General features: G+C 48.5%; 1 protein-coding gene across 2 annotated transcripts in view; it reads left to right on the top strand.

Moving 5' to 3' along the window:
* Positions 1 to 27,883, top strand: part of TPR (translocated promoter region, nuclear basket protein) — a 684,526-nt gene that overhangs the window by 296,785 nt on the left and 359,858 nt on the right. For both annotated transcript variants that reach the window (XM_086956072.1, XM_086956065.1), the window contains exons 30-31: positions 24,280 to 24,410; positions 25,044 to 25,254. In XM_086956072.1, the coding sequence (XP_086812198.1) occupies positions 24,280 to 24,410; positions 25,044 to 25,254 (342 nt within the window). The remainder of the gene's footprint in view (positions 1 to 24,279; positions 24,411 to 25,043; positions 25,255 to 27,883) is intronic.

The raw sequence follows: 27,883 nt of genomic DNA, 5'->3' as shown, positions 1-27,883 counted from the left end.
ATTGCTCCCAGATGGCCGCCCCATTACTGGTTCACCGAACTTCTCCTCCTTTCGGAGTGCAATCCCATTCAGTTTTCATCAATACCGAACCTTCTGTCCATCCAGGAGGGTCAAGTCTGTCAACCAGACCCAGCCTCCTTGAATTAGCAGTTTGGCTCCTCAACACCTTGAATTCGCACACTTGGATATCCCTGCGGTTTGTCAAGAAGTATTCGCCAATGGAAGGGCACCTGCCACGATTAAAACATACAAACTTAAATGGAAAAGATTCTGCGCCTGGTGTCATTCTGTCAATTTGCATCCAATTCATGCCAGACCAGAACAGATCTTACTGTTCTTTCTTCAATTGGCGAAATCCGGTTTATCGCATTCCACGTTGAAAGTATTCTTGGCAGCTATCTCATGGTTCCGTCAGGATGGTTCTAACTCTCTCTACTCTATTAGAGTTATCCAGCAATTTTTTTAAGGGGCTATTTCGAATGTTTCCCCCGGTCCGGCGTCCACCTCCATCTTGGCATTTGATTGTGGTGCTCGCTCAACTCACGCATCACCCCTTTGAACCTATTCATAAGGTGGATCTTAAATTCCTTTCCTGGAAGGTATCTCTCCTTTTAGCGCTGACGTCCGCTAGAAGGGTCAGTGACATTCAAGCTTTTACGGTGAAATCACCTTTTCTACAGTTCTCTTCCAATTCGGTGGTGCTTCGTACCAATCCTAGCTTCATGCCTAAGGTACCTACGGATTTTCACCTTAATGAACTGATAATTTTGAAGACTTTCTTTCCAAATCCTCAAACGGCGGCGGAAAGAGCCTTGCATTCCCTGGATGTCAGGAGGTGTCTCAAGTTCTATCTTAAACTAACTGCAACAATTCGGAAATCAGATCAGCTATTTATAGCGTATGGAAGACTACGTCAAGGCTATTTTGTATCCAAGCAGACCATAGCACGTTGGATGTCTGCAACGATTAGCCTATGTCATCAGCAGGCAGGAAGGCCTTTATAGACTACCCCGAGGGCACATTCGTCAAGAGCAATCTCCTCACCTACCGTGCTCTTTGCTGGTGTGCCTCTTCATCAGATCTGCAGAGCGGCAACCTGGTCCAACAGACACACTTTTACCAAACATTACTGTTTGGACGCTTCAAGTAATGCAGATACGTCAGTTGGACGAGCTGTTCTCCGCAATCTGTTTAAATAAGGTGAGCCTCTGTTCTCCCTCCTCTACTTGCTCTTTTTAGACTCTTATTTACATGCTGTTCTGTATTCTGCTCTAGTATGCATACGTTACCACTAATGCATTTGTATATGTTTATGATATTCTTTATGCTTTTTATTATATGTATACTACGATACAAGGAGCGTCTAACTAGCATAGTTATGTACTGCTTTCTACTCTGATTCAGGCATGGGAATCTATGAAAGAAGCCTCTAATACTGGAGAAGAACAATAGTTACTTACCTGTAATCTGTGGTTCTCCAGTATTGGTGTTTTTTATAGATTCACATGCAACCCGCCCACCTCCCCTCAGAGGCTGGTTTAGGCTATGATGTTTGCTTACTTCTGTGTGAGAAAATCGGAGAGCCTGAGCCTCTGTGGAGAACATTCTGGCGGGTGCTGTCGCCTGATTGGCTGTACAAAATGACTGATAGTCATGAGTGTGGAACTTTTTTCTCTTGTAGCATGGGGCTACTTTACTTCCTGGTTGTTTATTACCAAGGTTTTTTGTTTATTATAGGCATATTATTGCTTTTTTATGTACCGTGGGACTACCACTCCGACGACAAGGAATGATTCAGGCTTGTGAATCTATGAAAGACATCAATACTGGAGAACCACAGATTACAGGTAAGTAACTATTCTTCTGCAGACACAATCAAGTTAATCCTATCCAGTCTGTGTATTGTGCCATGGCCATTTGCTAACCGGTTCCCCTTCAATCACACCAACTGATATTTTATTCCCTCCCACGCACATTTTACTCTCTGTAAGGTTAGCTGTCCAAGGCTGAACTATTCCAGTCTTGCACTCCCACCCTTATTTAAAGGAAGTGTGACCATAAGGAAGATTATATCTCCAGACTCTGATTCATGTTCTCTTTTGTATTAAACCGGGAGCTGGAGCCCATCATGTCACAAAGCTGGTGTTAAAAAGCTGCTTGCTACAGGGCCAAGAGTATTGAGCTTCACGAAAAATGCCCCTTTGACATCATGCCTTCCTTCGTCTTAGCCATATTTGGTGGCAGAGCTTGTGCCGCCAGGTTGATTGACAATTTAAACAACTTTACTAACTCGTGGAGTTGAGATCTCTTTATCTTGTATGCTTTTTCAGCAGCAGCAGTGTAGAGATGTGAATGGACAGTTGCCCCCTAATTATGGCTGTACCAAGGTGCAAGGAACTAAATTTCCCTTGTTTGTTATGACGCTTGGCAACTTTGATATGCTGCTGCCCAGCATATTTCTCTTAAGTGATCGTATTGTCTGCACATTTGAACTGATCTCTGTTGCATCGGCTCCAGTAGTCCACCCTTTCTCTAAAACACACAAACAGAATGTGACTGTTGTAAGAAAGTGGCTCTATATATACTGGACCAAAGTAAGGTACAGTGTGTATAGAGTCCCCTGTCTCCAGAGTTATGACCGAGGTTGAAGTTAGATATAACCTTACTCTCTAGAGTGGTAGCTTGGTCAGGCAGTAAGGAAGTATCAGAGGACCGTGTAAAGCATTTGTTGTACTCAGTCAGCAAAAGGTTTCACACACTCAAGAACTGAACTCTAGGCCAATTGTTTATCAAAAGATGTAGTTTTATTTCAGAACCAACAGGTATCAAAATATACTTTTCTCAATATGAGTGGCTTTAGGTAGTTACTTTGTAAAAAGGCAAGAGACTTTGTAAGTACAATAGCTACAGTGGTTGCAATAGGCAACACAATTTCAAACGCAATTTAACATTGAGCTCAATGGGTTTTTCTACATAAATGCAGTTGATAACTTTAAGGATTACTTTTCTAACCCCAGGCCTCGATCCTGGATCAGTCCAGGAACATAAGCTGTAAACAGCTAGGTAAAAGCGTTTTGATTACAGTTGTAATTTTTAAAGAATATAAATGTATTTTCAAAGTTGACACTTAGAAACTTTTCAGTGAAAACCCACCAATGTTATCCTATTGGAGGAAATTCAAGTCACAAGTAAAGTAGGTTCTCATTACTTTTGTTCAGCACTGGGACCTCTACCTAAGACAGGTACGTAATTACGTTTTAGGTATTTTGTACGATCATCAAAGAATATTTGTAGTTTGCAAAAATCGACACTTAGAAGAAATTTCAAAGAAAAACAGTCTATGGTTTCCTATGGAAAAAAATACAATTAACTGGTAAGTACAGTTAAGATTACTTTTGCGGTTCAGTACTGGGCGAAAAGGTACAGTACTAGCTTCTCTCCTGATCACAGGTGAGTAATTCGCAATTCGTTATTCGGCTGATTTTAGATGAATATTTTAAAGTTTCAAAACTTCACACCTGGAAGACATTTCAAGTGAAAACCAGTCAATGTTAACCTCTGGAAGGGAAGTGAGTTATCCGCTTTTAGGTAAGTACTCAACTGGTGGAGTTAAGGTTCTTGGGCATAGACTCTGGTATCTCCCATGGTCGGAAAGGTACAGTAGTTACACCCTCAGCGGCACAGGGGCAGCCGGGTGCAGAGAGAGTAGGCCCAATGCAATACAACGGAGGGTGCGTGGCCTCTGGTTGGTGGCTGCAAGCAAGCAAGCAGGCCACGCAGCTGTGGGAGCTTAGCTCCTTGTCACTTACTCAGGGCAAGTGGGGGAGTAGAGCAGAGTCGTAGTTGCACTTCCAGCGGCACTCGGGCGGCTGGGTGCAGGGTGCTTTTGAGCCGTCGGGCGCTCAATGTTATCCAATGAGAAAGTTAAAAAGTGAACAAAGGCTGCAGGCTCGGGGACGGAGATTCTTCAGGTGCGACCACCACTTCGAGAGGTAAGTTAGGATCTTTGAGAAGAGGTAGGTACCCCAAAGGAAGGCTCAGGAGGCCATGGGGCGCCTGGTGCAGGGGTGTCTTTTGGCATCTAGAAATCCTACCCTCAGCTGATCGTGGTTAGGGGGGGTTCCTAGTTCTGAGGCTGCAAGCGTGCGTCGTCTGGGTCGTTGAGGACGGTCTTTGGGTGCTGGACTGTGGGTCCCAGTCGGTGGGGGGGGGGGGGGGGGGGATGTCCTCATGGTCTTGGATCACTCCGGCGCAGGCCGGGCTTGGCGGGAGCAGAAGTGGGCTGGATTCACGGTTACTGGCTGGCACCAGGGGGTATTGCTGTTTAAGCAGAACCACTGCTCGTGGGAGTCCCGGTCTTTTGGAATGTTAAAGGCAGGCAGGTCCTTCGGGGCTTTCGAGGTTGCGGTCTGCAGGAGACGCCAGAGTTTCGCAAGAGCAGATTCAAGGATCAACAGGCCTGTGGGGTTCTGGGGCCAAGTCAGTGGGCGTCGTCCTTTTATTAGCAGCTGCACGGCAGGTGTTCTGGTTTCTTGGTCTTCTTGTTGCAATAGGGATCTGAGGAAGGAAGGTTCAGGGTGCCCCTAAATGCTAAATTTAGGGGTGTTACAGGTAGGACAAGGGCAGGGATCAATGGGTCCCTGTCCTGGGGTGGGTACACCCCCTAGCCTGCTCCTCTCCTGTGGGAGGGGGGCAGAAGCCTAGCTGTGATTGGGCAGGACTCCCCATCTCCAAGATGGCAGGAGCCCGGAGTCGTGCTTCACCTAGTCTCCCCCACCTGAGGGGTGGGGTTGGCATATGCTGGCACACCCCCTTTCCTCACTTGGGGTTTCCCACCGTTCTTCCCGTCAGAGTGGGGGTCCGAACCGGTGGGGGCCAGTTGCTGAGTACAGCAGGTGGCCTGGAGAAGCTCACAAAGGCGGTATGCCTTTGAAGCTTCCCCTGCCCATCCTGGGGGAGGAGGCTTGGCACCTCGTCCCAGGATGTGCATTGTTTCAGGCCTCCCGAGTGCGGCAGGCTCTCGACCCAGGGCTCCAGAAACATGTCTGGTGGTGGCAGCCTCGGTAGCCACGTAGTCAGGACACTGGGAGTTGGTTAGGTTTCAGGGGGCATCTCTAAGGTGCCCTCTGTCATTCATTTTACATTAAATCCCACACTGGCATCAGTGCGGGTTTAATGTGCTGAGAAGTTTGATAGCAAACTTCTCAGTCTTCAGTGAAGCCATCATGGTACTGTGTAGTTCGTAATGACGACCTCCCAGCACAATATACTCTTAATGGCAGCACTGCACTTACAGTGCCCAGGAATGGCCCTGGGTACTGTAGGGGCACTGGGCTCATGCACCTGTGCCCACACCACTGACATAGGGCACCCAGCTAGAGGGGTGACTGATGGATGCCAGGGCAGTGAGCTTGTGGGCATGGCACACAGGCATGTGTGCCATGTAGACTCTGTTTAGTTCTGTACTGAGACACTCAGCCTGCAAAGGCAGTGTTTGTGTTTCAGGGTACAGGGGGTCTTCTCTGGTCACCATGCCCTGGGTACCTAGGGTACCATTTACTAGGGGCTGATAGGTGGCCAGAGATGCCAATTGGGTTTTGTTTCAACACAGCTTTTAGGGAAGGAACACAGGCCCTGGATACCTGGTTGGCAGGAGCCTAGGGCACACTCAGGCAAAGCACATCAGCCGTTCAGCAAAAAGTGGGGGCATACCAATGCAAGAAAGATGGCACTTTCTCATACAGGTCTCCTAACCATGGAAGAATTGCACCATATTGGTTAGGATACAGGGGTATCCTGGGATTGTTGGAGGGCCACACTTCCAGGAAGTGACAGTGTGAAGGTTTTATTTGTGGGAATTATTGCCCGATTGGCTACTGAGCCCTCCCCTACCATAAACAAGAAGATAGCATAAAAGTGGCACCCCAGACCCACAGTCCTCAGATCACTGCTGGACTGGCAGGAAGGCAGAAGGAATGCCCTCCTGCTCCCTGGTCCCAGCAAAGAGGCTGCCCCAAGGAAGGACTGCACATACTGAACTCAAGGGAATGGCAAAGAAGAATTGACTGTTGTGCCCACTCATGGAAGAAGAGCTCCACTTGTGCCAAGAACTGAAGGAAGTGTGCCCTGCTGCTCCCTGGACCCAACTGTGGTAAATAAAATAATTACCCTGTCGGAGTTTCTATACATTAACAAGGATCATGCATATAATGAGAGGCAGAGTCCGTGGTGTCCGATTCAGAGTTTATTCAGTAACTCGAGTTAAAGGAGAATCGGGTTCCATCTCCACTAGGGATCAGGAAGGATCGTCATCTGAATCTTTATTCACAGAACACATAATATATAGTTAAAACGTACATTAACTTGCATAGAGAAGGCGGAGCGCTCCAGGCGGAGCAAGTGAAAGAGAGATGAGAGCACATGGGCGTGAAAAAGGGCGTGTAAGAAGGCGTACACGTGGGTGTTCACTTGATGAGTCATAGGTGGGTGGATACATGGAGGGGGTCTGCATGGTCAGGAGGAACCTTTACCCTACTTGTGCGCGCAAACTTGGTCATGACGTAGAATTGACGTGTAACTGGGGAAAGCTGGGGGGGAGCTGACTTTCGTGCTAGTAGAGGAGTCTTGAATGTCAGGACGACCTGCACCTCTGGTATTATCTGATATCTTGAGCTCGGAGGATGTATTGTCTGAAGTAAAAGGTCGCTCGAGTAAAGGCCGCTCATCACTAAATGCTAGTGTGTGCATATATTTCTTCGTGCATTGCGTGTGGGCCATGGGTCTTCTATGGAAACGAGTTCTCTAAATCACTTGAATGGAGACAGAAAGGCTAGGCCCTATCTTCTGCAGGCGGAATATGTTTACCCTTTTCATTAAGCAGGAATGTGTTTCTGTAGAGCAGAGCAGATAACTGTAGGCAAAATACTGTCTTGGCTGGGCACCTCTCGGCTGAGCAGGAAATATGTGAGAGGTCAGGGATACATAGCTAAACTGCAGCTTTCAGAGTATCAGGAGGCATGGAGCCTGAATTCGGGTCCTGGCTCGGCTGAGCCACAAAAACAAGTTCATCTCGACTTTTAAACATGCACCATGTAAAGGCATTGGCAATATAGGCCTCAGTGCTTTCATGGAGGGCCTGGTAACTGACATGCTAACATTGGACGGAAATGCAGAGGCATTATTATTACAGGCATGAGAAGGGGATTACATGGTGACAGACATACATGGGGTATATATACATACATAGGGTGCATGTAGGGCACACACTAGCCACGTAAAATTTCTATTTCCTCATTCCCTCCTTGTTCCCTACTGTGCCCTTCAGGACACATCGATATTCATGATACCATATATCTGATCATACAGCATCATTTGCTCGTCTTTTTTCTTTTGTATACGTGGATGGGGAATACAGGCAGTGGCACACAAGCCGCAAATCGCTGGGCCACATTGCAGACAGACAGCAACTGAATATTATGAGCAGTATCAGTCCTAAGAATGACAACACTGTCCAACCCCATCCTGATATTACACTCCAGAGCCAACCGGACCAAGACCATGGATCTTGATGCATCTCATGAGCTATCTTGTGGAGCCTTGTTATTGCTGCATACACGGATGGCGCGTTATTAGGAATAAACACGCAACAACTGGAGCCGATCACTCTACTAGCCCCGCCCCTATCTGCCAGGATGACGTCAAGAACAAGGCGGTTCTGAAGAACAACAAGTCTCATAGCTGACTGCTCCTCCGTCAAGTTTCCTAAAGCAGAAGTAGTCTCATTCACTACTGCTTCCAAAGTTCTTGTTAACCTGCGTATTAGTTTACTGTTTTGGACGGGACCTATGAACCAGAAGAATCCTTTAATAAAATCTTTATATTGTTCCCAAGCTGTCTCAGTCTGATCAACAACTGGGGAATCGGTCTCCCTCTTGTGTCTAACATGTACTAGTCGGGAATCTCGATGATAATGGGATGGGGCTAGAAAGACGGGTGGCAGTAGGAACGCTATATAACACGTTCCACCCCAGTCTAAGGGCAGACGCACATAGGCTGTCTGACCGCAAATGAAATAAGAATGGCTGGAAGCTTTGAAAGTAGACTTTCCTTTATCATTAAACTCAACTACAGTATTACAATCACTGTGTCCTAAATGCACGGACCCTTTCTTTCTAACGCACAATTCACCCTTTACTGGTAAGACTGTTATGAACGGTGGACCTTGATTTGTCTCGGACTGGACATTCAGAATCATAAGGTTAAGGGAAGCATTTCCTTGTTCGTACACCTCATTTTCTAGATCGGTTCCTTTCCTTTGGGGAAAACCATCTGTCTGGGAAACATGCCTTATTCATTACTATATTTAAGTCTCCCCAGGTCCATTCACTCTGGGAATCTGTGAACTTTCTGTCTTGTGATGATATTAAAGCAAACCATGCTCCGCACAAACCATTGTGCGAGAACGGAAAAGGAAAGAACTACCATACGCATGTAAAAGAGGGCAACCGGCAAGGCTACCATCCAATCCACGCCTTTTTCTGCACAGACTTTCGCTAATTTTGTCTTAAGTGTTTGGTTGTGTCTCTCTACAAGTCTGGCTGCCTCTGGGTGTCATACACAATAGAACTTCCACTGGTACCCTAACAGAAGAGATACTTGTTTCATTAATTCAGAGGAGAATGGCTGACCGTTATCTGAGTACACGACACGAGGCAATCCATAACGTGGAAAAAACTCTTGAACCAACTGCCTGGCAGTGGTTACAGCAGTGTAATCTGGGACTGGGTACGCTTCTGTCCATCTAGATAGTGCACATACAACTACCAGGACATATTTGTATCCTCTACATCTGTCCATCTGGATATAATCCATCTGGAGGACTTCAAAAGGGTGGTCAGGGGGATGAAATCCACCTTGTTCTACTGGAATGCCTTTGCCTGGATTGAACTGGCAACAGATCATGCAGGTACGTACTTTCTGTTTTGCTGCTGCACGCAGGTGCTTGTTGAACCAAATATTCTGTAAACTGTCTAGCATTGCTTTTTCTCCTAAGTGTGCTGGACTATGTGCTGTGTTTATGATGACTTGGACCATAGAGTCAGGGAGAAACCATGTACCTTTGCCTTTTGTCATCCAACCCTGGTCAGTCTGGACCCCTCCTTGTTCAGTCCATTTCTTTATTTCGTCTGGAGTGGCATGTGTCTGTATGTCAAGTACATCTTGTGAGGGATCCCTGACTGTCATGCAGTTTGTCAGTGATGGTACTTCTGTCTTTGTCGTGTCTGTTAGAATGTCGGTTGGAGTCTGGGCTGTAAGTTTAGCTGTTCGATCTGCCAGGTAGTTACCCTGGGAAATGGTGTCAGTGACTTTCGTATGTGCTTTGCATTTCATGATGGCTATGGCTGTAGGCAAGTGTATAGCTTCTAACAGAGCCTGAATAAGGGGACCATGCTGAATTTTGGCCCCATGATAGGTCAGGAAACCTCTCTCCTGCCATAACACTCCGAAGTCATGAACGACTCCGAAAGCGTACTGTGAATCTGTATATATGTTTACTTTCAAGTTCTTGGCTCGGATGCATGCTTGTGTCAGAGCAATGAGCTCTGCCGCTTGTGCTGACAGTGTGTCTATTCTTTGTGTCTCTATGACTTCAGTATCAGTGGTCACAGCATATGCGGCCACTAACTCTCCTGTGCTTGTTCTCATGCATGAACCATCCACAAAGTGTCAGGTCAGGGTCTGGTAATGCAATGTCTGTCAGGTCTTGTCTTGGTTTCGTCACTGTATTCATTATTTCCACACAGTCATGTGGTGTAGTGTCGGCTGTGCTTGAGGGCAAGAGTGTAGCGGGGTTCAGAATATTGCATCGTCTGATCTCTGTGTGGCTGGAATAATGTCAGTTCATATCCTGTCAGTCTCGCTATAGTCAGATGTTGTGTCTGTGTTCTGTTCAAGAGAACTTCCACGGAATGTGGAACCTGTACTGTCAGGGGGTGTCCTAACACTATGGAATCACTGTCTTATTGCTAGGGCTGTTGCTGCAACTGATTTCAGGCACGCAGGCAGAGCCTGGGCCACTGGATCCAATGTACTAGAAAAGTAAGCAAAAGGCTTGTGTTTCCCTTCTTGGTCTTGTGTAAGGACAGATAATGCTGTTCCATCTCGTTCAGTGACAAAAAGCGTAAAAGGCTTGCTGTAACAAGGAGTCGCTAAAACTGGTGCTTGACATAAAGCTTTTTTCAATTCTTCAAATGCAAGTGTATGTTCCTGTGTCCAAGGGAGGACAGTCGAAGACGCTGCCTCCTGTGTTGTCAGCTGTATGAGTGGTTTGGCTAGATATGCATACTGGGGAATCCATTGTCTGCAGTAAGAAGTGAGACCAATGAAGGCCCGTACTTCCTTTTGTGTCTTGGGCTGCGAAAGATTGGCAATTAACTGAATACGGTCTTGTCAGCTGTCTACCCCTCTTGGACAGCAAGTGTCCAAGGTATACCACTTGCTGTGCACAGAATTGCAACACAGAATTGCAACTTCGAAGGGGACACTTTGTGCCCCTTGTCTGCCAGAAAGAATAAGACTGTCAGCGATGCATGTTCGCAGTCTATTTCTGTTCGTGCTGTGATCAGAATATCGTCCACATATTGGAGCAGTGCGGTGTTGGCAGGCATGTGAATACTGTCTAGTTGTCTTTTCAATGCTTGGCTGTAAATACTAGGACTTTCTGTGAAACCTTGAGGAGCTCTCGTAAATTTGAAGCTGCGTCCATTTAAACAGAATCCGAAGAGGCATTGGCTCTCTGGATGTATTGGGACACTGAAGAAGGCGTTCTTTAGATCAATTACAGTAAAGAACGTTGCCTCGGAATCAATTGCAGTCAGTAATGAAGAAATGTCTGGGACCACTGGGTATTGTGGTATTATGCATTTGTTCAGTTCTCGAAGGTCAATCACTAGTCTGTAGACTGGTGGTGCATTAGGGTCTGTTCGTTTAAGAATAGGGATGACAGGTGAATTACATACATTTGAGTCAGTTTCTACTACCACTCCTTGTGCAATGAGTTCGTCAACAATTTTCAGTAATGCTACTACGGCGTCAGGTGGTAACTTGTATTGTCGGATTCGTGGTAGTACTACTCCTGGTTTGAGAGTAACTCGGTGTGGCGTAATGTGCATGTAACCTACATCAGTCTGACCTCGTGCCCATAAATGCTGTGGTACATTCTGGAGTCTGGGATCAAAATCTCTCAACACATAATGTCCTTTAAAATCACGTAAAAACAACCGCACTCCTTCCGGAGAACAACAAATAACAGCTCCTAGTTCTTTCAATGTCTTTATACCAAGCAAATTTTCTGGACATGACTTAGTAAGTAACAAGTCTGTGGTACGGGACAATGGACCAACTCCTAGGGAAACTGGCTTTGACACTTGGTTAACAATAGGCTTTCCTGAAAATCCCAGGGAAATATTCTGTGAGCCTGAGAGGGGTGCCCCTGGAACCTCGTCATGACTGATGGTAGTTCTGCTCGCCCCTGTGTCAATCAAAAATCTTCTGTCTTTTCCCAATACACGACTATGTACATAAGGACCTTCTTGATCTACAGGAACTTCAATAAGGGGCAAGCCAACCTCCCTCTCTAGGCTATTTCATGAGTACTGTTGATATTCTGGATAGTCTGACTGTGCGTACTGGTACATTTGTTGCGTGACTTGTTGTGTGGCAGCTATTGGTTGGGGTAGAGCTACTGTCTGTTGCGTGTTCTGTGGGGTGCTATTCTGTCTGGGAAGACGCGGTCTTTCTTTTGTCTTGCCTGTGGCTATATTGTGTTTCAGGACAGCACATTCATTTACGTAGTGACCTGGTTGCTTGCAATAATTACAGTTCCCTTTAACAGGTGGCGTGCCCTTTTTATTCCCATCAGCTGGTACTGATTGTGCAACTAGCACTTTCATTTTCGTATCTTTCATGCGTCTCTTTTCATGTTCCTGTTCCTCTCTAATTCTGTTCTGGTGGTATTGTAACATTTGTAACATTTGGGAAGGGCTATTTGCTTGCCAGGTACTCTCAACCTTCAGTACTCTATTCTTTATCGGAGGTAAGGAATTTTCTACTAACTTGCTCACAAAAAGGTGTGGATATGATTCACTACTTGGCTTAAGGCCACTATTAATAGAAAAACATTTCTTGAATCTGGAATAAAAATCACTGGTGTCTTCGTCTGGTTTCTGTTTACAGGCTGAAATAGCATCTCAATCTTCCTTTTTAGTAATCAATAATCTCGGCAGGACCTGTATCAAGAGTTCAGGTAGTGCTTTAGCTTTTTCCCCAAGACCAACACCAGGGAGCCGTCCTTTATCCTCTACTTCCAATTCTGTCCAATTTATCTTTTTCTCTCCCACCTCCCAGTCTTTCTCTTTAAGCTTTTCGTAAATACCAGCTGGTAACAGTACCTTCAATAATTTAATGATATCAGCGTATGTGTAATCCCCTATACGGAGAATATCCTTTAATTCACGGTGGAACCCCCCTGGGTCCTTATGGCAGGGCAGCATCATTTTCAGTTCCAGTATTTCTATTTTCGTCAAGGGTGTGTAAACATATACTCGTTGAAGCTCATTGTTTTCATTTTTAACGGGATGTACCTCTCGTAGGGGGTTCTGTCTGTCTATATGGAAACCCTTTATGTCGTAGTGTGGGGCAGGAATCATGCACGTGGTCAGAAAAGTAAAGTACCTATGTCGTTGGTCTAGAATGACATTAATTAAATCGGTACCTAGGCCTATCCATCTATCTAGTAATATATCATCCAGTAATTTATACAAGGGACCGGGATCAGCACATTGACTCTCGTACAACGTGATCAGATGTTGAACCATGTAAATACCAGCCAACCGCTGTTCGTTCTGTGGAAGGCTCAAAAAAGTCTGAGCCACTACGTCACCATTATATATGTTAGCATTAGACACCCATTGAACGGCTGATCGTGCTAATTCCTGTTCATGTACGGTGTGGGGTCTATCGCACTCTACTCGTCTTTTCAGTGCGTTCTCGGTAGCTTGGAATAGATTTTCGAGAGAATACCTTTCTTTTATAGGAGGTCCCTTTTTGCGGTAGTCGAGACATATGGGCCTGTCAAACGGTCGTGCTCTGCCTACATAATTTATTTTACCCATTTCCTCTGTTACGTGCTCATCATCGTCTGATGCTGAATCCTCTTTCTCGTCAGACTCTTTCCTGTGTAAGTTTAGAATCTCTTTCCGGATTTTCCTGTACATGCATTCTGTCTCCCCCACTGTATCATGTTTACCGGCAGCTATGTTGTCACTCTAATCAGTCATACCTCTAGTTACTCCTTTGTCTGGCTGGTCTTGTTCCCTGATCAGACAGTTAATCAAAAAACGTAAAAGTATATTCTTAACCTCTACCTTTCTTTGTTCCATGGCCTCTTCTATACTCTCGGGTCCCTCCCCCGTTCTAATGAAATCGTATATTTTGTCTAATTTTTCCTTCATGCCTGGTAATGTGATCAGATACTCTACAGCGCGTCTTAGTCGTAGTGAGTACATGAGCATTGGACCCACACCTGGAACTGGATCATATATACAATGTGAAATCGTTACATTAGGCTTATAGGGTGATGCTGTCGTTTGTGGTGTTCGTTGTAGTCCTAACTCTTGCAGTGCTCTGTTTGTTGGCGGTGTTCGTGGCGAGTTTGTGGGCCCCCCTCCCACTGCCCCTTGGCCTAAGTCGTCTTTCACGTTCACCGTGGACTGCAGTAGTGTAAGCTGATCCTGTGTTGGGGGCGGAGGGAGAAAAGGATTGTTGACTGGGGGGACGGGAGCAGGGAGAACTACATTAACATAATCCGGAGCAGGCTCCGCTAGATAGGAAGAAAGAAAAGCCTCAGCTTCTGTCTGTCTATGCCTATGTACTTTAGTCAGGATCAGTGGTGGCGGCAAATTACTAGGTACTTCTGAGGGGGTCACTTTAGCTAGTCCTCCAGCGAGGACGGGATACATGCCTTTGATGAGGGCATTTCTTTCTCGATCTGCTTGTTCTGCCTTGACCCGTTCCCCCTCTTCCTTTAGTTCTTTTTCTCTGGCTTTTTCTGCTGTCTCTTTACTTCTCTCTGCTTTGTGGAATTCTTTTTCTGTTCTCCTATGCGCTTCTTTACGCCATAACTCAATGGCATCTTTCTGGGACTGTCTAGCTTTCTTTTTCCATAGTGCTTCCTCTACTTTCATGATGCATTCAGCATCCCATGTTCCTGAGGCAGGCCATCTATACTTCTCTTCTAGATCCTTCGTGTAATCTACCCATAAGTCTAAAAACAGTATGGGATCTAGCCCATGTTTCTGGTACATAAAATGACCAGGTGTGTTTTTAGGCGGGACGGGAACTGACTCTTCGAGTATCCCTTTCCTGGTCCCTATCTGACGTAATTTCGAAAACAGTGGCATGTTGGAACTTAACTTTAACGAAAACACAATATACACAAGAATAGACTGAAAACAACCATTCATGCAACAACATTAATACATTAAAACAGATACATCCTAACTAGTACATAGGAGAAAAACTGTTTACTTTATGTACTGCAAAACAGCACAACCATACCGGTCTCATAAAGAGACACATCTTTACCGTGCCCACTGAAGGGGACACGTCTTTAGCGTGTCTGTGTACCCAGACACGTCTTTAGCGTGTCTGTGTACCCAGACACGTCTTTACCGGGCTCAAATAAATGAACCCGTCTCTATGCGTTCCCAATAACGGTACTCACCGGGAAGCAGAACTTGAAGGCCTCGGAAACTCGATACTGCTGCTGCTACTGCTGCGGCTATTGCTGCGCATGCGCCTCGGAACAGGTGGGCCTCGGGATACCTCGGACCTTGCTCTCTCGGCTTGGGCTCTGGTTGGGATGGTCCGCAATCCTCACCGCCTCGTGTGGATGCCTGGTCGCAGTCTCCGTCTCCTCCGTGTGCCTGAGGGAGTAGGCAGGAAATCCCGCTGTCGTGTACACTTGAAGTCCGTCACGGCTGTAGAAGGGGGCAGGGGGCTTGACCTACATCGCCGGCGCGTGGGGAAGGGGACTGGTCCCTGTTCGGGCGCCAGATTATGTGATAAATAAAATAATTACCCTGTCGGAGTTTCTATACATTAACAAGGATCATGCATATAATGAGAGGCAGAGTCCGTGGTGTCCGATTCAGAGTTTATTCAGTAACTCGAGTTAAAGGAGAATCGGGTTCCATCTCCACTAGGGATCAGGAAGGATCGTCATCTGAATCTTTATTCACAGAACACATAATATATAGTTAAAACGTACATTAACTTGCATAGAGAAGGCGGAGCGCTCCAGGCGGAGCAAGTGAAAGAGAGAGCTAAGAGCACATGGGCGTGTAAGAAGGTGTACACGTGGGTGTTCACTTGATGAGTCATAGGTGTGTCATAGGTGGGTGGATACATGGAGGGGGTCTGCATGGTCAGCAGGAACCTTTACCCTACTTGTGCGCGCAAACTTGGTCATGACGTAGAATTGACGTGTAACTGGGTAAAGCTGGGGGGGGGAGCTGACTTTCGTGCTAGTAGAGGAGTCTTGAATGTCAGGACGACCTGCACCTCTGGTATTATCTGATATCTTGAGCTCGGAGGATGTATTGTCTGAAGTAAAAGGTCGCTCGAGTAAAGGTCGCTCATCACTAAATGCTAGTGTGTGCATATATTTCTTCGTGCATTGCGTGTGGGCCATGGGTCTTCTATGGAAACGAGTTCTCTAAATCACTTGAATGGAGACAGAAAGGCTAGGCCCTATCTTCTGCAGGCGGAATATGTTTACCCTTTTCATTAAGCAGGAATGTGTTTCTGTAGAGCAGAGCAGATAACTGTAGGCAAAATACTGTCTTGGCAGGCCAGGCTGGGCACCTCTCGGCTGAGCAGGAAATATGTGAGAGGTCAGGGATACATAGCTAAACTGCAGCTTTCAGAGTATCAGGAGGCATGGAGCCTGAATTCGGGTCCTGGCTCGGCTGAGCCACAAAAACAAGTTCATCTCGACTTTTAAACGTGCACCATGTAAAGGCATTGGCAATATAGGCCTCAGTGCAGAATTAACGTTTCTTTCATGGAGGGCCTGGTAACTGACATGCTAACATTGGACGGAAATGCAGAGGCATTATTATTACAGGCATGAGAAGGGAATTACATGGTGACATGGACATACATGGGGTATATATACATACATAGGGTGCATGTAGGGGACACACTAGCCACGTAAAATTTCTATTTCCTCACAACAAGGAAGCAGCACCAAATACTGGATTGCACCTGCTTAACCGGAAGGACTCTCAAAGAGGACTGACCCTGCTGTGGCCCATTGTGGACGAAGGATCCACTTGTGCCAGGACAGAAGTGATTACAATGGCTAGGTGGCTAGCCCCCTGTTCAGCACCAGGGGCACAAAAGCTGAAGGAAGCCTGCACTTGTGAGAGCCCAACGGCCCTGGATCAACTGGATGTTGATATGCCAGCTGGGAAACAATTCTGACCCGCCCGATGTGTTCCCAAGTCCATGGGACTCATGGCCATCTAAGTAGAGCTTGGTCCTCCAGCAAGAGACTCTTATCTGTGGACAACCGCTGAAGACTGCTGTAACTAGAGACCAGTCGACCTGTGGCAACTGGACCGGTGTTTGACTTTACTAGGATATTGTGGGATATGGATTCCTAAGGCCAAAGACAACCTTTGAAGTTCTTGGAGCCTGGAGTTGCCCAATCACCGCACCTCTTCCACAGCTCTAGCATCTTCAGCATTCTTAGCATCTTCTCAGCATCCTGCGTACCCAGCAGCAGTACCGCCTTTTTTTGTTTTTTGGAGCTGGAATCTCGATCCCAGTAAAATCTTTTGTGAGGACTCTGACTGCTGGTAACCTGTCTCTCTGGACTTTAGTAGTCCCCGTAATTGTAATTGGCTCGCAACCTGTTGTGGCGATTCCAAAGAGGATTGACAGTCATACTACCCCATTGGCTTAGGCACTGCAACGCAGATTATAAAGATTTATTAAACTTAATAAAATTTCCTTACATTTAAAAAAATCAAATTTCCAGTTCCCCTCAATATATTTTTGCTGTTTTGGTACCTAATTCAAGAGAAAATTACACTCTATTCTGATAATCTGGTGTTCGATTTTTAGTGTTTTGTTTCTTAACCACCCATTTTAGTACTTCTAAATGTTTTACACTTGTTCATTTGACTATGCCTGACTGCTCCATGCACAGCTACCCATGACTGAGCTAAATTATTTTTTAAAGAAGCCTATTTGGACCCGATATAGATTCTGACCTGATTACATTTTTAGGTCTTACAGCCACACCACACCACATAATCCACTTCCTTAAACTGACACAGCAGATCTCTTTGCCTACTTGCTGCCTTACCTATTGGTTTACTTTCTTCTTTGACCTAACCCTTAAAAGAAAAGTGATCCAAGTCCATTTCAGTCTGCTCCTGCCGTGTGGTTTGTTGCATTTCAATTTCTGTAGCAGTTAGCAGCATTTTGTTTATAGTGCTTGTAGCTGGGGGCGGGGTGGTTAGATCTATTAGAAATGCCCCTGTACTAGACATGGCCCCATTGATCTTTTTAAGGCTTCCTCTTCTATACAAAATGTTATGGAGGTGGATATCTGAGCTCCTTTGCTTTCATGTAGAAATGTTGTCATATTTCCCTTTTCTCAAAAAAGAACAGATTGGTTCATGCTGTTTATAAGACTAATCTTACTGTTGGTTGCTCATTTCACTCTACACACAAACGTGGTTCTGAAGAGGCTTTTAGGATGTTTGTTACTCAATGCGCTTAGGTCTCTGCATGGACGTATTTACTCTTTTCACCTTTAACATGGCTTTTGTCAATTTAAAGACCACTTTTTAATTCATTTAATTCCTGTTGAGTAAGGAGTGCATTCAAACTATTGGGGTGTGGGGGTAATTTTCAGGCGATTGGAGCGCATTCAAACGCAGCTATGGTGGATTATGTTGAAGGGTTGGAGCACACCAAGGGGTATTGGTGCATCTAGTTTCTCTTCGTTTGAGCTCAGGGGCTGTCAAGCTGTAGTACCGAAATTGCACCTCCTATTGCCAATTTTTTAGGTGCTTGAAACCTTGATCATAATCGGGCTTTGTCCCCTACTTATTTATCGGTGTTCAAAAGCTTGGTGTCAAAAGCTTGGTGACTTTTGTGTTTTTTTACCATCCCCTTTCGGTTCATGTTGGGACTGTTTCATAGCAGAGTAATATGAATAATGCAGCAGCTTGAATATTGACATCTGAAAGAAACACGTTAGTGTTAGATTCCTTACCTTAGAATATCCCCAGGCGTCAGTCTGGATCCGGAAACTTTTGCGTAGCAGTACCCCTGCGCGTCGGTAGGTGTCGTCTGCAGGCGTCCCCTGCGGCTCCGCGTCCGTCGTCGGCGTCGTGCGCCGTGATGACGTCGCTGGAGTATATAGACGCCGCCTCCGCGCGCTGACGTCAGTTCTTCTTTTTTCCGCGCCAGTGGACGCAGATCTGAAGAGCAGTACTCCGGTCTTTGACCAAGTTTTTCGATTGTTTTTTCTCTTATTGTGCCTGATAGGATGCCTGGGTTCAAGCACTGTGATGACTGTGAGCGCACGATGTCGGTCACGGACCATCACCGCCTCTGTCTCCGGTGTCTGGGCCCCGACCACGACGTGGACTCCTGTGTCGACTGCCGGGCCCTCACCAACAAGGCTAGGCGGGAGCGGTCCCGCAAGCTACTGGAGCTCCGGGTGTCGGCCCCACGTCGGGACCGGGAGCGGTCCCGGTCCGGCCGGAGGTCGAGAGAGCATTCGAGGGAGCGGTCGCAGAGCTGCGCCGAGCGTTCCGGAAGTCGACACCACTCGTCAGGTAGGAAGCACAATAAGTCGGGGCGTCGTCATCGTACCCCCGACTCCCCCCCGACGCGGCCGGGGGCTCGGGTGACCCCAACCCCGCGGCTCCGCGAGAGTCGCCGGCGCGGCCTGCCTCATACCCTCCGGTCCCTGGGCATGGCGCGACGCCTGAGGAGATCGAGGCGTTCCTCATGGCCATGAGGGCGCTCGCTTCTCCGACGGGGCCTACGGTGCCTTCGGGCCCAGTGCTACCGTCTGGGGGCCCTGGCGGTTCGGGTGTCCCTGCCTCGGCGCCGTCGGGTGCTCCGGCCCCGGCGCCGCCGACGGCTCCGACCCCGGCGCCGCAAGGGCCTTCGGGATCGGCGCCGGCTGGTCTTCCGGCCTCCCCGGCGCCGTTGCCATCGGGGTTACCCCCGACGCCGCCCCCGCGCGGCGCCGGTTCTCCAGTGCCGGCTCCGGCCGGCGGTGGGGTTCCGGCGCCGGCTCCGGGCGGCGCCGTCCCCTTACCTTCTCCGACGCCGGACGCGGCGCCGGACGGGCGTCGCTCGACGCCGGTCCCGGCGCCGATGGGGCCCATGAACCCCGAGGAGCCGGTCTTCATCGTTGACTCCGAATACGGAGAGGATGAGGAGTACGGTGAAGGTTGGGAGGGGTCCGAGGACCCTCTGTCACGCGAGTGCCAGTATGACCCGGACTGGACAGGTGACTTGGGGGATGCCAGTGGTTTGGACGACTCTCCTAACCCTGGTTTGATCTCTCCTCCTTCCGTGGCATCGGTGGAGGGAGCTGCCTATTCTGTGGTGCTGATGAGGGCTGCCAAGGCCTTACACCTTGAGCTCCCCGTCGCGGCCGTGAGGCCTAACATCCTCACCGAGGTCTTCAAACCGCAGTCATGCCCACAGGAGCCACTGCTGCCGTTTAATGAAGCCTTGTCAGACGTTCTGTTGGGCACGTGGTCCAGGCCCGCTTCAGGTGCGCCTGTTGATCGGAACGTGGCCAGGCGCCACCGTCCTTGTCCGGACGACCCCAAGTACCTGTCTACCCACCCCACTCCTGAGAGTCTGGTGATCCAGGCCTCGACCTCCCAGTCCGCATTCCCGTCGGCCCCGCCCGACCGGGAATCCAAGAGGTATGACCAGTTTGGCAAAAAGGTCTTCTCGTCCATTAGTTTGGGCCTGCGGTCTTGCAACACCGCTTGCCTCTTGGGCCGCTACACCCACTCTGTGTGGGATACGGTCGCGGAACTGCTGCCAGAATGCCCCATGGAGGTGCGGGCAAAACTCGGTCAAGCTGTGGCTGAGGGCCGGGATGCAGCGAAATATTCAATACGGTGTGGTCTTGATACGACCGACTCGCTGGGCAGAGCTATGTCAACGACGGTGGCGATTCGTCGCCACGCCTGGCTGAGATCCGCCAATTTTTCGGCTGATGTCCAGAATACATTGATGGACATGCCGTTTGATGGCTGTCACCTGTTCGGTGACAAGGCGGACCACGCGCTGGAACGCTTCAAGGACTCCAGGGTCACGGCCAAGTCCTTGGGTCTCTCGACCCAGCGTCAGCAAACTGGTTCGTTTCGTCCCTTTCGTGGCCAAGGAAGGGGCGCCCCCACACGTGCTGCCAGCCACGCGCCGCAACAATCCTTCCAACGCGGTGGCGGCCGTGGAAACCGCCGTGGTGGCGGTCGGGGACAACGGCGGGGTCAGACCACACCTTCCCCCGCAGCATCTACCCCAAAATCCTCCTAGTCCGTGCTTTCGGCCCCATGTGACGCCAGTGGGTGGCAGGGTTCGCCATCACCACGCTCACTGGCGCACGATCACTTCGGACAGGTGGGTGCTGCAAATCGTCCGAAGGGGCTACTCCCTCCCCTTCGAGACCTCTCCTCCAGCCATGCCACCGCAGAACCACCGTGTGTCGGGGGACCACTTGACACTTCGGCAGGAGGAAGTTACGGCCCTCTTGGCCAAGGGGGCCATCGAGCGCGTTCCTGGGCCAGAAGTAGGGCGTGGTTGCTATTCCCACTACTTTCTGGTGCCCAAGAAGGACAAGGGGGGCCTACGTCCTATCTTGGATCTAAGGAACGTCAACGGCTTCCTCCGGAAGGAGAAGTTCAAGATGTTGACGTTAGCTCAGGTCTTGGCTGCTCTAGACCCACAAGACTGGATGGTAGCGTTGGACTTGCAGGACGCCTATTTTCACATTCCCGTCCTGCCGGCCCACCGGCGTTACCTGCGGTTCACGGTAGGCCTGGAGCACTTTCAGTTTATCGTGCTCCCCTTCGGCCTTACCAGCGCCCCACGGGTGTTCACAAAGGTGATGGCGGTGGTCGCAGCCCATCTGCGCAGGTTGGGGGTTTCAGTCTTTCCCTACCTAGACGATTGGTTGTTGAAGGCGGGCTCGCCCCGAACAGTCGTCCACCACCTTCAGATGACGGCAGACCTCTTGCACGACCTGGGGTTCTCCATCAATGTGCCGAAATCACACCTGTGTCCCTCTCAAAAGCTCCTTTTCATCGGAGCGGTTCTGGACTCGGCGCAGTTTTGGGTTTATCCCCCGGAACGGCGGGTTCGGGATATTCAGGCTTTGATTCCCATCTTTCAGCCGCTGTCCCGAGTCTCGGTCAGGTTGACGCTGCGGCTGCTGGGACTGATGGCTTCCTGCATCCTTCTGGTGCATCACGCCAGGTGGCGGATGCGGGCTCTGCAGTGGGACCTGAAGTTTCGGTGGGCCCAGCATCAGGGCAACTTGTCCGACCACGTCTTGATCTCGGAGGGCACTGCGAGACAACTGCAGTGGTGGCTTACGGACCGCGATTGGGTCAGGGGCAAGTCCCTCTCCCTTCCCCAACCGGAGCACGTTGTCGTGACGGACGCGTCCCTCCAGGGCTGGGGTGGCCACTTGGGAGAGGCAGAGATCAGAGGCATCTGGTCTCCGGCGGAGTCCCGGCTCCATATCAATCTGTTGGAGCTGCGGGCGATTCGTCTGGCACTGAAGGCATTCCTCCCCTTTGTCAACGGGAGTGTAGTGCAGGTGTTCACCGACAACACCACCGCCATGTGGTACTGCAACAAACAGGGCGGAGTGGGGTCGTGGACCCTTTGCCAGGAGGCTCTGCGCCTCTGGCAATGGCTGGAACGTCAGGGCGTGACTCTGACGGTTCAACACCTGGCAGGTTCTCTGAACGCCAGGGCGGACGAACTCAGCTGTCGGTGCTCGATGGATCACGAATGGCGTCTGAACTCGGACGTGGCGCAAGGCATCTTTCTGCAATGGGGAGAGCCTTGGTTAGATCTATTCGCCACAGAAGAGAACGCGCAATGTCATCAGTTCTGCGCGTTGGAGTTTCCAAGACGGCACTCGCACGGCGACGCCTTTCGGCGCGAGTGGAGTTGCGGTCTGTTATACGCCTTTCCGCCTATGCCACTTCTGCCCAGAGTGCTGAAGAAGATCAGGCGCGACTGGGCCCAAGTTATCCTTGTGGCTCCGGACTGGGCTCGAAGGTACTGGTATCCCGAGCTACTCAGCATGTCAGTCGGTCCCCCGATCCGCCTGCCCCTTCAGGAGGACCTTCTGTCGCAGCATCAGGGGACGGTCCTCCACCCGAACCTGTCCAGTCTCCACCTCCATGCTTGGAGATTGAGCGGCGGCAGTTGAGGCCATTTGACTTGCCTCCTGAAGTCTGTGATGTTATTCTGGCAGCCAGGCGTCCCTCCACTAAGTCGGTATACGCCTGTCGGTGGAACAGATTTGTGGCATGGTGCACAGCAAAGGCTGTGGATCCTCTTTCTGCCCCTCTTTCGGAGGTTCTTCTGTTTCTTCTTTCTCTTGCCCAGCAGGGCTCTGCTCTGGGCACTATCAAGGGCTACCTTTCTGCCCTTTCAGCCTTTTTGAGGCTTCCTGATCAGCCTTCTTTGTTCAAATCCCCGATTGTAACTCGATTCTTGAAAGGCATCACTCACATGTTTCCACCTGTCCCGTTTGTGATGCCTCAGTGGGATTTGAACCTGATTCTGACTTTCCTGATGTGTGCTCCCTTTGAGCCCCTTCATTCTTGCCCTCTCCGTCTCCTGACTTTAAAGACGGCTTTCCTGGTTGCCATCACCTCTGCCAGGAGGGTGAGTGAGCTCCAGGCTCTTTCTGTCCAACCTCCTTTCCTGTCCATTCATCCTGACAAGGTGGTTCTGAGGACTAGACCTTCTTTCCTGCCCAAGGTTGTTTCGGCCTTTCACATCGGGCAGTCCATCACCCTCCCTTCCTTCTTCCCGCCTCCGCATCCTTCAAAGGATGAAGAGCGGCTCCATCGTCTGGACCCAAAACGTGCGCTTTCCTTTTACATGGATCGCACTCGCCAGTTCCGGGTGGATGACCAACTGTTTGTTGGCTACGTGGGTGCGAAGAAGGGACGGGCGGTTTGTAAACGAACCATCTCTCGATGGGTCGTCCTCTGCATCAAAGCGTGCTACTCTTTGGCTCGGAAGGAGCCTCCTGTTGGGCTGAGGGCCCATTCCACTCGGGCCACGGCGGCTACTACTGCCCTGGGCCGGGGAGTCCCCTTGCAGGACATTTGCCAAGCGGCTACGTGGGCCTCGCTGCACACCTTTGCGAGGCACTACTGCCTGGACAGTCAAGTCCGGAGGGATGGCTTCTTTGGCCGTTCTGTCCTCCAGGACTTTCTGGTGTAGTTTTGTATTGGTTCGCAGACCCGCCACCGGGGTTGGTATTGCTGGGGTATGTATTCTAAGGTAAGGAATCTAACACTAACGTGTTTCTTTCAGATGAACAAGTTACTTACCTTCGGTAACGATATATCTGTAAGAAACATTAGTTAGTGTTAGATTCCTTACCGAACCCACCCATCCTCCCCGTTCTGCGAACTGATACCTAGGGTTAAGGACATCCCTTTCAGGGCCCTAGTTTTACATGGCACCAGTGTTGGTTCTCTCATGGCTCTGCGTCTCCTGGCGCGGAAAAGCTGTGTGCAAAGAACTGACGTCAGCGCGCGGAGGCGGCGTCTATATACTCCAGCGACGTCATCACGGCGCACGACGCCGACGACGGACGCGGAGCCGCAGGGGACGCCTGCAGACGACGCCTGCAGACGCGCAGGGGTACTGCTACGCAAAAGTTTCCGGATCCAGACTGACGCCTGGGGATATTCTAAGGTAAGGAATCTAACACTAACTAATGTTTCTTACAGATATATCGTTACCGAAGGTAAGTAACTTGTTCTTTAGGGCTTACTTCACCTTCTTGGTGCACCTTAGTGGGTGAGAGATGTTTCAGTTCTTAGAGTCTAGCTTCCAGTGTCTCTTAGAGTAAAAAAAAATTGAGTTTACTTTTCTTAAAATAAACATCTTTTATATATTTTTCAGCATCTGCTGACGCAGCAGAAAGATTCTGATCAGGAAGAGTACCGCAAACTACTTTCAGATAAGGAGGTGAATGTGAAACGCATACAGCAGCTGACCGAAGAAACTGGCAAGTTAAAGGCTGACATTGCAAGGTGAGAATGCCTATCTTCATACTAGAAATTAATGTGTGGTGGAAATCTTTGATATTTTTCAGATCCTGTGCTTCAAGCAAGTTTTTTTGTTTTATTTTTACATTACATTTGAGTGGCATGTTGTGTGTGAACATTCTATAGCATTCATCTTTTTTGTTTGCTTTACTGCTGATGTGGTACATTTCAGATTCTTTTAGCGACTTTCACAAAAATCTGTGCTAATCTCACCTATGTAGATGTTAGTAAGTTGTATTAATTGCAGGCAAAAAGTTGACCTAGAACACAGACAACCGAAGTTAAATTCACAAAACCTACTCTTTGAGATAGCTGGGGTGCAGATATGTTTCTGTTTATTTTACAGAATGTCCAGATCATATATTTTTTTTTAATTCAGAAAAATAGCATTAGAATGATCTTCACATTTTTATTCGATTTGATGTGATATGCAAGATGTTTGTTCATAATAAAGTGTAATTTTCAAACTATACAACAAATACTGTGGTCTGTCAGAAGTGGTTTGTTATGTAACATGTTTCGAACACAAATCCGTAATTCCCCTGGACTTATTTATAAGGAAGGAGTTGAACATCCTTCCTACAGTCATGGGTTTCTACAATTTATTTTTTCATCTAGGTCCAATGCCTCACTGAACACGAGTCAGAGTCAAGTTCTCAGTCTGAGGGAAGAGCTGACAAAAGTGAAAACGGAAAAAGAGCAGGTTCAGCGGGAGCTCGAAGCCAAAGTGACCGACATACAGGAGAAGATCAAGACCATTACGCAGGTCAAAAAAATAGGTCGCAGATACAAAACTCAGTATGAAGAGCTCAAGGTACAGAACGATAAGGTGAGTACCATCAAATAGCACTCATTAAAATGTTATCAAATACAGAGGCATGCATGGTTTTAAATGTAAGCTTCCCAGTCAGAATAAAGGTGTTTCTGAGGGCTTCTTATAACTGTTCGTTCCTCATCTTAGAATGCTCCCCAGGTGACTAAACTGATTTGAAAAACTTCATCTGCATTTCTCCCGGATGTTACGTTGTGCTGCCTGGCTCTGCAGTGGCTCTGTAGCGCCCTGACATGGAGCTCTGCACCGAATTTCATGTTTCCTGACACTTCTAAAAATGAGTTCGTGTGCTAAGGAACGAGGTCCGCACCTAAAAGTACAAGTTTCAAACCATGCCGCGACTGCAGAAAATAGATTTTTATCTCTGACCTGCATGAGGTGTATCTGTGCTGTCTGGGCTCTGACAACGACTCAAAGTTGCGCAGTATATGTGCCCTCATGAACCCTGAGACCGTTAGTAAAACTGTGCAGTGCCGAGTTAGGCTTTAGCATTTTTTTAAACCACGCCAAACCTACCAACATCCTCAGAACAGCTGATGGATGATAATCACTCCCTCTTTCAACAGGAAGAGCAGGCTATTTTGGCCAAAGGAGCCATAAAGACGGTCCTGGCACCAGAGGTAGGTCATGGTTGTTATAGGAAGCTGGTTCTCTATATAGTGTACCAAAACAAGATAACACTGCAGAGAGTCAAAGCAACCCTTACTGATTTACAGAGGCAAAAATGATAACACTATATGCTCTCTTTTGTGGTAGTGTGGACGAACAGTTTAGTCCTATCGGAGGGTAGTGCTAAGCATCTGTTAGACCCACAGAAGCACTAAGAGAGGCTCACTCAAGAATAAATCAGAGTCCAAGTTTGAAAAATACTTCACATTTTTATATAAATTTTGATATCAAGAACTTCGTTATCCACTAAGTACTTTTTTTACATTTAAATTTTTACGGTTAAGTAAAATGTTCCCTTAAATGTGTCTTTATGCAGCAATGCTTACCTATAGGGGAAAAAAAGCATACATGGCATACAGTTATTGATGGTCAGTTTCTGGGGAAGGGGGGGGGGGGGATCTCCTTCTGGACTTAGGATCGTAGGGGGGCCAAGGTCCAAAGTACCACCAGCAGTTGATCATTACCTTGGGGTATCTGGGTGCAGAGATGGTGGTCAGGTTGGTAGCTTTGCGTGCTATGCGGTTGGAGAGAAGGGACGGGCACCTAAAACCAGGCTTTTGAGGTGGACAAGTCCGGAAGCTCTCAACAGGGGGCTCGGGGGTCACTAGGGTCCTGGGAGCAAGGCTTCTTATTCGGTTCTCGGGCACCCAGGGTGCTCGGATGCAGGGTAGATAAGTTGATTGGGGTCTGTGAGTTAAAGGCCCTCGCAGTTGTCGGTTTTGCCGGTGAGGTTACAAAAATCAGGACAGTTGGGTCATTCTGGAAGTGTGCCTCAGCGGTGCGGACGTCCCTTGATGACTGCTCATTCTCTGTGCGGTTCAAGTCCCGACTGGACTTGAACAGACCTTGGTTGGTACAAGCGGTCCAGTACCTTGGGTATTGATGATGTCGGGCTCCAGTTGGTCCTGGTGTCCTCTCACTCGGTGTGGGGATGGATCTGACCTTCAGAAGCACAGGTGCATCTTCGTGGGTGGCAGGTGTGTCTGGCTGGCCGGGGAGCACCAACATGATGAACCAGACTTAGCTTATTAGGTGCCTGCGGACTGCAGGGGAGTAGCTCCTCTGCTCCAAGGGAGATTGCTGGCATTTTGCGTAGGAATGACAATCTACCTGGGTTTTTTGCAGCTGCTCAGCTGCAGAACAGGTCACTTGTCACAATTGTCGGGACTGGTGCAAGGAAGACCGGTTTTGACGCTAAAAGTTCACAGCAGTCTTCAGTTCTTGATTTTTTCATGGCTCTTCTTTGTCCTCTTATCCATTGAATCCAATTACCTGGCATCAGGGGGCCACCTAAATACTCAATTTAGGTGTGTTAATTGGAGTGACGGGTAGTAGCCAATGGGCTACTTACCTTTAAGGGGGCTACACCCCCTATGTGACCATTTTCTCTGGAGGGTGGGCATAACCCAGATTCACTGAGCCCAATTCCACTAAAAATAAGGATGGTGGAACTCTAGTTTTCATGTTCATATCCGGTAGCCCACCTTAGGGGTTGAACTAGCCTAATCAGTCAATCAGGGTTTGTAAAGCTTGGCTTCTCACCCGTGAGGGTCTCGAGGTGGGGGGGGGGGGCACATCGTATCAGACTAAGTACTGAGTTAATCCAAGGAGCCAGGTCTTGAGGTCCTTCCTGAATTCAGTCAGTTAAGGTGATTTCCTGAGGTGGATGGGCAGGGTGTTCCATGACTTGGAGGCGAAGTAGGAGAATGACATTTCTCTAGTTTTTATTTTGCGGATTCGTGGGATGTTAGCCAGGGAAGGTTGAGTGCTGTGGAAGTGTCTGTTGGGTATGTGGAATGTGAGGCAGTGATTCAGGTATGTGGGTCTGGCGTTGTGAAGGGCCTTGTATGCCTGGGTGAGGAGCTTGAAGGTTATTTCTCTGTTGAATGGGAGCCTCTGGAGGTCGTGGATGTGTTAAGTGATGTGGCTGCATTAGGGGATGATGAGGATCAGTCTT

The sequence above is a fragment of the Lissotriton vulgaris genome, chromosome 1_1, assembly GCF_964263255.1.
Source record: "Lissotriton vulgaris chromosome 1_1, aLisVul1.2, whole genome shotgun sequence".
NCBI classification, from domain to species: Eukaryota; Metazoa; Chordata; class Amphibia; order Caudata; family Salamandridae; genus Lissotriton; species Lissotriton vulgaris.
Note: the sequence above shows the minus strand (reverse complement) of the source record. Positions and strands in the feature narration are given on the sequence as shown.